The 13,115-nt window shown below is 43.5% G+C and overlaps 1 protein-coding gene across 5 annotated transcripts in view; it reads right to left on the bottom strand.

Annotated features, from left to right (window-relative positions):
• Positions 1–13,115, bottom strand: part of LOC138601930 (mediator of RNA polymerase II transcription subunit 13-like) — an 88,094-nt gene that overhangs the window by 18,229 nt on the left and 56,750 nt on the right. For all 5 annotated transcript variants that reach the window (XM_069673251.1, XM_069673249.1, XM_069673250.1 and 2 more), the window contains exon 4: positions 11,583–11,666. In XM_069673251.1, coding sequence (XP_069529352.1) covers positions 11,583–11,666 — 84 coding nt within the window. The remainder of the gene's footprint in view (positions 1–11,582; positions 11,667–13,115) is intronic.

The raw sequence follows: 13,115 nt of genomic DNA on the forward strand, positions 1-13,115 counted from the left end.
TAAAGGACAGTTTTCTTACGAGTTAGTGTTTGAATTTAAACTTTTTAACAGCTCATTTAGGCCTGGATTATTTTTCTGCAAGCTCCTGTAAATGTCCTGTTTTCTACTTGACATTTTATAGGAAATGTTCCATCTTTTTTTGGACTAATACTCCAGCTAATTTGGGCTAAAACAGCTCCTCACTTATTCCCTGATACATGCTGCATTGCATCAGCAAACACTTTCTCCATTGGGGTTGTTTGAGCCCTGTTTAGCATTCAGTACATTTTTGCTGTTAATGAAGCTCTACATCCCCTAACTTGAGCTTCTTAACTTGTGTACATCATGTTTAGTAATTAATCTCGTTGTCTAGTCTCATTTATTATTTATGTGCATCATCATTAATTTACTCTTTATGTAAACTTTTCGCTTCATTTTACCGGTCAAAAGCATTTAGATTGTATTTATTCTGCTTGAGAAGCTTTCTAACTACTCCATCCATTATCCACACTGCTTATCCTGTTCAGGGTCGCAGGGGGGGGGTGGAGCCTATCCCAGCTGTCACTGGGCGAGAGGCGGAGTACACCCTGGACTGATTGCCGGTCAGTCACAGGGCTACGGGCAATTTAGAGTCACCAATGAACCTAACGAGCATGATGTCTTTGGACTGCAGGAGGAAGCCGGAGTACCCAGAGGGAACCCACGCATGCACAGGGAGAACATGCAAACTCCATACAGAAAGGCCCACTATCTTCGAACCAGGAACCTTCTACCTGTGAGGCGACAGCGCTAACCACTGCACCACCATGCATCCTCATGGAGAATATACAAATCCTATAATGCTATTTATTAAAGAGCCAGTTTGCAGATTTTCAACCTCAGTCCTATCATGCTATTATGTGGAGCTAATGCCATTATGGCTCTGTGCCGCTATCCGCTTCTTCAATGGGCCCTGGAAAACCTCCGCCACATGACGTGTTTTACGTAGGGAGCTCGCTAAACTACACTTCCTCAATCTAGGACGCCCGCCTGCGATGTCATGTCGGTTTCGATTTCGTCAGGTTGGAAATGTAGACTGCAGACCTGAAGATCCACCAGTATATTCTCGTCATATTTTGGATTCTGTACTGCTCTGAGCCGTTGCCTGCAGCGAAAACGGTAGCACTTCACTCCAACGTCCTTTCAGAGGGAGGGGCGCAATGTATGCTGGGTGTTGTAGGAATGTAGAATGGGCGAAACCACGAGCTGTTTGTACAACTTTCTCCACAGCTATGGCGCCACTTTCAATTATTATTGCTTCTATCGATTACAGAGATCACCAGCTTTGACTGACAGTAGCTTTTTCCAGGAGTGAACTGCTCCTTTAACTCTTTCCTGACTGGTGTGTTAACTTCACCTCTGCATATGGAGCTGTTTGGGTTACGGAGCTTATTGCTGGAACTCTTTTAGTTCTAAATTGCACCCAATCCACCTTTGCACGCTCGCTCTCACACGCATACACAGCACAAAATAATCTATCATCTCCACAACCCTCATCCCCACAACACATGACTCAAAATGTTTTCAATGTCACTGCCCTCCAACTCCGTCCTCAGTGCATCATTACAGCATATGAAGAGCTATTTATAGCCGCGCGGGGAAGCTCAAGAGAACAGCTGCAAGTCAAGAGCACCAGTTGAGCTAACTGCATGCACATATGCACAAACAATTTACACATAACCAGCTTATTGCAAAGCACAAAGCTGCTCTGATTACTCTCTGATCTCGCTCTGATTGCTCATAAGATAATCTACCTATACACTGACAGGCTAATTGGCTGAATGATAGATGTAACGTATGTGTTTCACTGTGTTACGCTCCCTGTTTGCAGCCCTGCAAGGATTAAATAAGTCTGTGAAATGAAGCATCCATTAGAGTTTATTTCCCTCTTGTGTTGATAATCTTGTTTATATTGTTATTGTATATTTTTATGAGATGTGTGCGCGCTGATCGGGAGTGATGTGTGCACAGAAACACGACTCCCCGAAGGCCGCTCGTAAAAGTGCAGCTCCGGCCAAATAGCGGGGAAAACGCATGCTGGAGATCACGTCTGCGGTGCTGTTGTCTCTCTTCAGACGGCTTAGAACCGAATTAGCGGCTTGATTCTTTTGATAGTTCAGCTGGAGTTCGTGTCTGTTAGTGAAAGCTTGTTCACCAGATTTTCTGTTGACTTATTCATGAAGAAAATTACAAAGAAAAAGCCTTAAAAAAGAGGCAGCGTGGGGAAATTATTTCAGACATTTCAGTGGGAAAACTCAGCAGGAAATTCACTCACATTTGATCAATAATAAAAGCAATCAGTCGACTAATGACTCACGCGTAACAATTATGACCTCATATCTATTACAGCGGCAATAAAGTGCAATTAAATGCGAGTGAGGCGAAAGCAGAAGTACAAAAAGAGCATCAAACTGCAGGCTGACGCAGCCGGGAGATTGATGCTCCCTGTCCTTTTACAAAGGGCATTTTTCTGCACAGTAAGCGGGTGTGAGTGTGTGGACACACTGGGCTCCGTGCATCCTCGGGGACATTTGTGCAGTCGGCAAAGCCTGTGAGTGTGCGTGTGTGTGTGTGTGTGTGTGTGTGTGTGAAGAGAGTGGACAGGGATGTGAGGCAGCTGTGTGTGCTGCCTGGGCTGCATGAGTACAGGTATTAATAAATGAAGAGGAGTGATGGCTGAGACTCGCCTCAGGGCTGACAGTACTGGAGAGAGATAGAGAGAGGAGACGGAGAGGAGGAGGAGGAGGGGTGATGAGAAGAAGAAGAAGAAGAGTGAGAGGAGAGAGGAAAGAAAGATAGAGACAGAACGGGCGCAATAAAGGTAGAAAAATTAAGGGCATAAATGAAGGGAAAATAGAAGGACGGAGAGGAAATTAGGAGGACAAGGAAGGAAAGATGAGGAGTGAGAGCAGAACGAGTGCGAGAGGAAGAGGAGGAGGTGAATAATTCAGCGCCACGCACTGCAATCGCTGCACACATATCGATGAGATCAGAGTTTTAATGGGTGGCTACTGAGCACAATTTTATGGTGAAATCAATCAGGGGATGTAGAGGCGGAGAACACACGCACACACACACACACACACACTGTACATGTGTGTGTCTGCCTGAGCTTATATGACAGCGTTAACAGCGGGCTATCGTTTGTATGCAAATGTGCACGCAGGGAGACGCAGATGCACACGCAATTACCGGAGCAGACACACGCGAAAAAGGAGCTACGTTGGGGCTCGTATGACAACATGTGTCTTTGTATCCCGTCGCAGCAGCAGCAGGCGGCCAGCAGGAGAGCTGCTTCATGTCCGACGTGCATCGTGGAGTTGACACACGCGTGCGTGCACCTGCGTGTGCAGGAGAAACAATTATGATGTTTTTCTGAATGCTTTTATGTGGAACTCAGCGGGACAAAGAATAGAAGAGATTAGATTAAAGCAGATGGAGAGAAAGAAGCTTTTTTTTTCACTCTTATCTGCATCTTAATCCCATGATGTGATAACTGTTTAGATATCATTAACTGCACTCATATTTTCCCTCCAATCTGAGGGATTAATCTCCCAAATCTGCACCTTATATTCCCTCTTCTCCAGCACTACTATGACTTATCTCCATCCTCCTTGCTGCCTCACCCTCCCACACACTCTGAGTGTATAGACACTGGTGCTCCGAGGATGTTTACACTCTTGTAAGCTCTTGTGAGCAGCATGTATACACAAGTCCTTCCAGTACGTTTTATTCTATACACGCAAATCCTTCAACTCCATCGCACATGCAGAATACTCCCAGGCCTTTACAGATGTATGTGTGTTTGTGTGTGTTTCTGCGTGCACACATGATTAACACAAGCGTAAAGGGGGGGATGCAGTCAGCTTGATGTATTATTCAGGAGCCCCAAGTGGGTGGCTTTAGCCGGTGTTTGTGCTCGAACTGTTTATACGGACTCAGGATGAGACGAAGATGACATGATGAAGCAGATTCTTTTGGCTTTTTTATGAGCGCGGGACGTGCGAGGAGAAATGTCAGCTTATTGTGAAGGAAATTAGTTTTCTTGAAAGTCCTGAAAGAGAGCCGAAAATGACGTCAAAGTCGGTGGTCGGTGCGCGATTCCCACGCAAATTAGGCCAAAAAGGAAGTCGTGAAATCTCTATAAGAACACGAGTGTGAGCAACCGAAGGCGTCCTGCGATGCATCACCGTCCTCTCTATTGATCTCTGCATTTTTCCCCTCTCGTTCACTCTCTCTCTCTCTCTCTCTCTCAGTAGTTAATATTAGAAATGCGTCCGTCTCCAGGGAGGCCTCCAAGAAACACGCAGAACAACACGATTCAGAGGAGAAAATACACACACAGATGAGTAATCCAAACATTTAAAAGTTTCATCATGAATGAACTTTAAAGTGTAATAAAAAACTTGTCAAACACATCAGATGACAGAACAGCCGTCTCATTCAACCGTGCATGTTTTTACGGCTCTCTATGCAAGTAGTCAATCAGTGAGTCACTGCACAGCCAGGAGCTGCTGGCTTTCATACAGCACACTGTCCACTGGCCTCTCAATAAAAGCCTTTTTATGGCTGATGGATCGTGCATACAATTATAGTAACAGTCAAATTAATCAATGACTGAGAAAGAGGTGTAATGGTTTGTATTGGGATTCTTTTCTGCAACACATTTTAGTGACATTATTTAATAGCAGCTTAGAGCTGGATCTTCTAAAAATAAAATCTTTTATTCTGAAAGGGCCCCTCACCTAAACACATTATAGCTTTTTATTGATCTGCACGAGTCAGAGAATGAGGTAGCATGAAAATATGGGAACCTTTAATCAGCTGCACGGAGAACTTCCCATGTCACATGACTGAATGATCGTCTGTATGATCGTCTCCGTCTTCACCACACTCATGTGGTTCTACTGTGGTTAAAGTTGACCTATCTCTCAATTATTATTTGTATTTATTTGTTTTTATTTATCATTATTTTTTCATATAACATAATTGTTACATCTTAATGTTATTTTCTGTTAATGTATTTTTGAAGCACGTGTCTTTGTACTGTCATTGTGGGTTGTATACTTGAGAAAAAACTAAATAAAATAAAAGATTTTTTTTTAATACATTTTATATATAATTTTGAAAACACAGGAAATATCAACAAATTTAAGTTTGAATTAAGTTTACTTCATTTTGCAGAAGCAGCTGATTATCAAAAAGTAATAAATAGTAACAGAAACAGTGAGTGGCACGTCTTCTCCTTAATGCTAATAACTTATTCACTGACTCAAGTATTGAAAAGCTAATTACAAAAAATCAACTTATCAAGATTTCCTCTTTTAACTTGCAGGAAAACAATCTTTGAAATCCTTTAAATCTGAACCCTTAAACTTGTATGATGGTCTTTATTAGCAGGTCACACAGTAATTTAGTCAGACAACCACTAATTCAGTCAGTAAGTCATTTAACCCAACCATCTGTCTGCAAGTTTCATCTATCAGTTAGCCCCTCAGGGGGTAAATGTCAGCCACCTTTTCAGTGGTAAATGGACTGAACTAATACAGATATTTTCTGCTGCCACACGACATGTCACACTGACACCAATCTCCAATCAGGATCTATGCACACATTCAATTTGGGGTCCAGTGAGTGACTGTAGCAGTCAGGGATCGACCCCCCAACCTTCTGTTTGAGAGACGACTGACTCTACCACTGAGCCACAGCCGCCTTCACTCTCTGTACAGATGTATGCTCATTATCTTTGTGGATTCTAATAAATTAAACTTACTTTTTAATATCCCTGTAAAGTATTTATGTAAGAATTAAAGGTCTTAATTTCTGTTTTCCTAAAAAAAAGAATGAACCAGTTTAACAACAGAAGAGAAGAGTATCACGTTGTTCTGAGCGAAGATGAGGAACAAAGGCTGGATGAGTCTGAATTGCAGCTGGGAGTTCAAATATTTCTCGAAGCCCCTGAAAGCACCACAGCGAAGATTTAACCAAATATGCTGAAATGACTAAAAGTAGGTCAGCTGGCCGTATTTTGTTATATATTTTAGATTTTTATGATGAAACTTAACTTAATTGAAGATTTTCTTTACATTATGGAAACCTCTGTATCCATTATATATCTGTTTTACTGATACCAACACATAAGTGATGTGATGTCTGCCCGGTAGTTGCAGTGTTGGTAAAGAAACACGGGTGTTTTTTTTCCCTGTACATTGTTTGACCTTGTGATGTGGACTAACACCAAATGTTTGTTGCCTAGGAGACGGCTAATACTTCACTGTCACTGGTCCCGGAGGAGAGGGAGGAGAGGAGGAGAGGAGAGGTCAGGTGAGGATTCCTGTGATATTTTAGAAGTAGTTTGTGTTTCAGGTACCAGAGGGCTGCGTCTGTGTTACACTGTTAAAAAGGAACCTTTATATGACACGTGTGTGTGTCCATTACTGCAAATAAAAGCACCTGCATGAGCAAACATAGTGTGTACTGTACCAAGTAATGAGCGGGAGAGAGACTCTAATACATCCATTCAGCCGTCTATAGTGATGATTAATTTACGACCCCCCACCTTCTCTGATCCCCACCTCCCCTCCTCACACGCTGAGCTCCCCCTCCTTCCCCTCCCCTCCTCCTCCCTGCTCGTCCTCTCTCCTTTTCTCCTGCCTCTTCTTCTCCGCAACTCTCTTTCTCTCTCTCTCTTTCCCCTCAGCGTCTGATGCAATCCGTTACCAACCCAGAGTGCTGCTATCCTCCCATTCAGACACAAAGAGAGCACCAACGTTGTGCTGAGAGAGGAGTCGGCGGGGGGTGCAGGAGGGAGGGAGGAGGGAGGAGGGAGGAGGAGGGCGGTTTGGATGTGTCCTGGATGTGCCAATCCTCGCCGTGCCCCCGGGACACACACGAGATAAACACCAGATAAGCCTGACAAAGGCGGCAGCGCCAAGGCTCAGGAGTTGGCACGGCGGTGTAAGGGGGCACGGCACGGATGTTTTCGCACCAAAGCGCCCCCTGTTGGCAAAGTGTGGGAGTGAGGGGGAGACAAAGGAGCTGGTTACAGCTGAGGCAGGAGGTCAGTGTGTGCCTAACTGAGCAATGCTCCCTTGTGGCGGGGAAACACGGCTGGACAGAGATCCGCAGGGGCTCGTACGGCTCACACTGTCAATTGTGGGGCAACAATGCTATTCTGGGAACAAGGGGTGTGTGTGTGTGTGTGTGTGTGTGTGTGTGTGTGTGTGTGTGTAGAGGCATGTGTGCTGGAAGCTAGCAGTGGAAGCAAACGTGCAGACATTTAAATACAATTTCTTTGTGTCTACATACTAAGAGTATTTCTCCCTCCGTCTCTCTCTCTCTCTCCTTCCAGGATGTTCAATAATTCACCCACAGAAGAAGAAGAAGAAGAAGTCAGCGTCGGCTCAGCAGGGGGCGTACCATCTGACAACATGTTAATATAGAGCTGTCAAAGTGTGGAGGAATTACACGACGCACTAAAGAGGCACACGCACGCACGTAAATCTCTGCGCTCAGTCAAACACAGAGCGTGATTTCAGGATGTCTGAATGTGTTTGTGTGCAGACACGCACAGCCAGGGCACAGGAGAGTTAAGTTAAATACATATGTTTGTAATATTGTTTCAGTTCATTTTCTACCTATTTTTATATGTTAAGGTTTCTAAAATGACTCCTAGACAAGCCCCTTTCACACATACACTGCACTCGTGAACATTTCCCCGACATTGTCCAGGTGGGGTGAATGTGTGAACGCAAATCTTTTATCCAGACTTCATGCGCAATTTTTCTTGCCAGCCTCCTAGTCAAAAGTTTGCAAGAAGTAGGGGAAATTGGAGACAGGAAGAGACTCGGGACCTTCTAACTGGGGTGGCTGATGCTCGAATTGTTCGCCAATTGCCAGGGACTGCAGGGACGGGTGTGAAAGAGCAACTCCGGAACATTCAGGGGCAGGCTGTCTTTACATTTTCTGGAATTTGTCAGGAGTGCACGTGTGAAAAGAGCTTTACAGGCTTCGATTATGGAAACATGTGAGGAGTCAAGCCCATAAAGAAAAAAACAGGAATTCCCCTTTAATGATCGACTTGTCAAACAGGATATTAAACCCAATGAATGCACACAGAGCTGCACAGAGAGTCTATAAAATATGTCACAACTAAATATCATCATCAGGGTTAGAACTGGGGTCTCCTTATGTGGCCAGTGATGTCATAACCATGTATACAGAGAATGAATGTACAAGCTTGGATGGTTTGTTTAAAGGGCCAGTTCACCGATTTTCAACCTCGGTCCTATCATGCTATCATGGGGAGCTAATGCTATTAGGGTAGAAGCTATTCGCTTCTCCAATGGGCCCTGGAAAACCAAGGTGGAGGCCAGGGAGCTCGCTAAACTACACTTCCTCAATCTAGGACGCCCGCCTGCGATGTCATGTCTCGTTCAAAGTCATCAGGTTTGAAATGTAGACTGCAGACAGAAGATTTTTTTTAGACGGTCCACGGGTATATACTCGTCGTCGGATTCTGTACCGCTCTGAGCCATTGCCTGCAGCGTAAATGGTATAATTTCACTTCAGTGTCTCTCGCTGGGCCGTTCCTTTCAGAGGGAGGGGCGCAATGCACGCTGGGTGTTGTAGGAATGTAGAATGGGCCAAACCACGAGCTGTTTGTTTCTCCACAGCTATGGCGCCAATTTCAAATATTATTGCTTCTATCGCTTACAGAGAACACAAGCTTTGACTGACAGTGGCTTTTTCCTGGGGCGAACTGCTCCTTTAACTTTTCCCTGACTGGTGTGTTAACTTTACCTCGGAGTATGATTTTAGCTGTTTGGATTACGGAGCTTATTGCCGGAACTTTCCAGGGGCGAATTTCTCCTTTAATTGTAGATGTTGAGTATGAGCCACTGCTACAGTTTCAATGCTCCTCCTTATTTATTCTGCACGTCCCTTAAATCTCCCATAAGAGCTCATTTAGGAGGAGTTTTGCAGACTGTGAAGGCCATAACGCCTGATTCACATACTCTCCACTCTCATCAATCTTCTTGTTCCCTGTACGGAGGCATCTGCATTCATTATGTTTCGTTATATTTATTCTGATTTTTTCCTACAATTTATGACCAGGGGTTGCAAAAGTACGCACGTTCTTTGCTCAAGTAGAAGTTCAGATGTTAACAAAGACTTTGGGAAAGTTTGGAGCACTGAATCAACTTCTTTACTACAAATAAAATAAAGAACAACTCATTTCAAATCATGAATTCCCATCAAAATCATTGAAGCTAAAGTAACAGGCCTGTAAGCAGTAGAAAGCAAAACTAGAGTAACATCCAGTAACGAAACACTTCACACCTCAGTTTAACACGTCCTTCTGCAGTAAATGTTTCCATGACGACTTTCAGGTAAAAACTTGCACAGTCACTCAGGGCTTCCTCCTCACAGTTTCTCTCTTTGCAACACAAGAGACACTCCCTCTCTCTCTCTCTCCCGAGATGTCACGCAGTGTGGCTCACCGAGCGACTTTCACCCGCTGCTCCGAACAGCTCAACCTCAGTTTGCTACATCACATCGCAGCAGACTGCACATGTGTCAGCAACTTTGTAAAGCAAGGGTTTCCTGTGCAGAGCTTCATTTGCGACAGATTTGAAGGACAATAAACCGAAAACATTTGTAGCTCTACAGTTCAAAAACTACAAAGTAAATATAAGTAGATTTAAGGTAGGGCTGTACCTGATTAAATATAAGTTTTTTAACTCCTATATCAGCTTCCATGAGTGTCATGTTTTACCTGGACATTACATCATTTTCTTGCTAACTACTTCCTTAGTGTTTCAAGTCATTTAACCATCTTTTTAAAAATGTACATCACTCAGCCAAATGAGGGGTTTTAGACAGCAGGTGTGTTAAAGTAAGCAGCAGCTCCTGGGCCCTGAAGCCCCACTGAAGAACATCAGAGAGTCAAAGATTTTTTAACAGCTATATATTTTTTATATATATATATATATATATATATTATTGTAGCAGATAATTAATCTCTCAATAAAAACCTTGCAAACATGAAACAATGAAGGTATCCTGGCTAGCTGAGCACTAAGAAACAAGCTAGTGGCAGCTCATGACCTCCTGTCTGCCAAAGAGCATAAGAGAAACATTTAATTTAACATCAAACTACTTTATTCAGTGTTTTTACTACATTTAATTACCTGTTCCTTTACTTTTAGAGAGTAATAAACCTTTGCGGATAATTCGGCTCAAGTTAAAAATGTCATAAACAATGATCCCTGAAGAAATCCTGACCCTAAAACACCAGCTGAACACCAGCTGATGGTCCTGTCCACCGAAGAGCACTGAAAAAACACAGATTTTAACGTGAAACTGCTTTATTCAGTGTTTTTACTACTTTTAATTACCTGTTCCTTTTGTTTTAGAGAGTAATAAACTTTTGTGGATAATTCGGCTCAAGTTAAAAATGTCATAAACAATGATCACTGAAGAAATCCTGACCATAAAACCAGCTGATGGTCCTGTCCACCAAAGAGCACTGAAAAAACACAGATTTTAACATGAAACAGCTTTATTCAGTGTTTTTACTGGTTTAATTACCAGGTCCTTTTGTTTTAGAGAGGAATAGACCTCTGCGGAGAATTCGGCTTCTGTTAAAAACTTTATAAGCAATCATCACTGAAGGAATCATAAAACCAGCTCAAAGTCCTGTCCACTGAAGAGCACAGAAAAAACACTCATTTTAACCTGAACCTGCCTTATTGAGTGTGTTTTCCTGTTTTCATTACTGGATCAGTTTCTTTTGGGGAAAATGGGACCTCTGTAGATAATTCGGCTCCTAGTAAAACCACATTTAAAGGCTTGTTTTGTAACACACACAGCCTGCCATGCTTCTCTCCTGCATTACTGTGTGTAAAATGATGCAACAACAAAAAAAGACGGAGTCTGATGAATCTTCGACTTTTCGTGGGCAGCGCTACTAAACGATGTGAGCCATTTGGCAGCTAAGTGGATTCTTAAGAGCTGACTTGAATCGTTAGCATTTCAGCGCGGCTATGTTAGCGATGTAAGGAATGTAGCATCGTCACCAGCAGGAGCAGCTGAAAGTGGGCAGACCGAGCTGTGAGAGGGAACTTCAATAACCGAAGCAACAAGTTGAGCTGCTGTCATCACACCCACCCCTCTTTTTTACTCGCTTTCAGTCTGTCTCCCACACTGCCTGCACAGTTACCCAGCGTGACACACACACACACACACACACACACAGAGAGCTGTGAGAGCTCGGATCGGCTCTCACCTCTCACCACCATTCATTCACTGTCCTGCTTTTTAACAGTCTCACACCACGAGCAGCAGCTGGAACATCGAGGAGAGAAGAGTCGACAAACGCTGAATCACATGAAAGCCTCCGCGCCGCCCGGCTGTGTCACACTCTGACACACACACACACACTTGGTCACACACATGGATGGAGACATGAAACCTCGGGAGACATAAAACATGCTGAAGATTTCTCAGGTGTCTGAGGTGTGTGTGTGGGTGTGTGTGTGTGTGTTCAAAGCTCTTCTCACCTGTTGCCCAGAGCCTTTTCTTCCAGTTCATGCGGCTTGAAGAACCACTTCCCGATCCTCACGAAGCCTTTATCCATCAAACATCTGCAGCAGGACGAAGAAGAAGAGAAGAAGAGTTATTCATAAGGCACTACTTTTTGAATATTTGACAGTACAGTACAACTGGATTTGTAAAAAGGACATAAAAAGAAGTTGCCTTTTTGCCTATTTAAATTGTTTTATGATTTATTCCACGTAAGCTGCAGCGGGGAGGAGTGTATGTATTTCTGCCGCACCTGAACAGCCGTGGAGTTTACAACAAGCGCTCAGGGAGAGGAAAGGTAATCTCCCTGCTAATCTGCTCTCCCCAAAGTGGCGTGCACTTTAACACATAACCCTCCAAAACCTCGTCTTTCATCAGATCAAAATGCGATCACTTCAAACCGCCATGCTCCCTATTCGGCTATCCCGCCATCTGTACGCTTCTTCACCTCATTTCAGCCTCCTTTTCCTGACTCGTCTCTGTGAGCAGGTGCCAGAGCATTCCCCGCCGGATCCTCTGACCCGGGTCGACAAATTACAAAATGATTCTACGGCTTCCCTCTTCCATCTTTGGGGCCATTCTTTCCATCGCTTTCTCTTATCTGACCACGGCTGATCCGATCTATCGTGGAAGCAACTCATCTTCTACAAACATTACCAAAGGCTGATTCGCTAACCGCTTAATAAGGTCAGTATTGGCCCTGATACCAATTTGCCGTATCGGATCAGTGCATCACAAAGCAGGGTCACTTCACTGGAGCCCTTATTAAGAACAGACTGTGAGGGAGTTAACAGAGCGTTATATGCATGCAGTAAATGCAGAAGCTGGTGCTGAAAACCCTCCAGATACAGCTCCTTTAATGACGACTTAGCACATACTTTTTATGATACTAAAGCCAATTTAATACTTCTTCACTATAAACGCAACATTTTATCTACAATTTATGCTCCTAAAGCCAAATGTTTTCATTCTTAATTGCATGTCTTAAGGAAAGCTGCGCACTCAGAAAAAGCAGCGAACATTAAAGCTCAAACATTGTTGTTTTGGCCACATGGGGGCAGCAAAACCAGCTGTAAACTAAAGTTTATATTGTTAAACATGTGATGAAGCAGTTCCTGGTTTTACACATTAGACTTTGAGCAATATTCGCATCCATTCGGATCCTTTTAGTTTTCACCGACTTCTAAGATAAGATAGACTTTATCATACCTGCCACCATTAGGGTGTGAAAAAGAGGGAGATTATCCGGGGTATCGACCGCACATAATAATAATAAACGTGCCAATGCTGCAGGATCCCCTCTGTGCCTTAAAGTTTAGCTTGTGAATGGCACAGTTAGCATGCTTGCTAACATCATATTTCCCACGTGCTCTACGCTAAAGTCCGTTCTACACACCTTACAAAATGCATGGTATGTATCAGTGCAGCTAGGGGCAATAAAGGGGAATTTCTAACACTAATTCGGGTAAAATTTTGAGGCATATTTTTTCTTCTTTTCGTCCATTTTCAGC

This window comes from Semicossyphus pulcher, unplaced genomic scaffold, assembly GCF_022749685.1.
Source record: "Semicossyphus pulcher isolate SPU_LCO1_2020_fin unplaced genomic scaffold, fSemPul1.0.p SCAF_22, whole genome shotgun sequence".
NCBI lineage: Eukaryota > Metazoa > Chordata > Actinopteri > Labriformes > Labridae > Semicossyphus > Semicossyphus pulcher.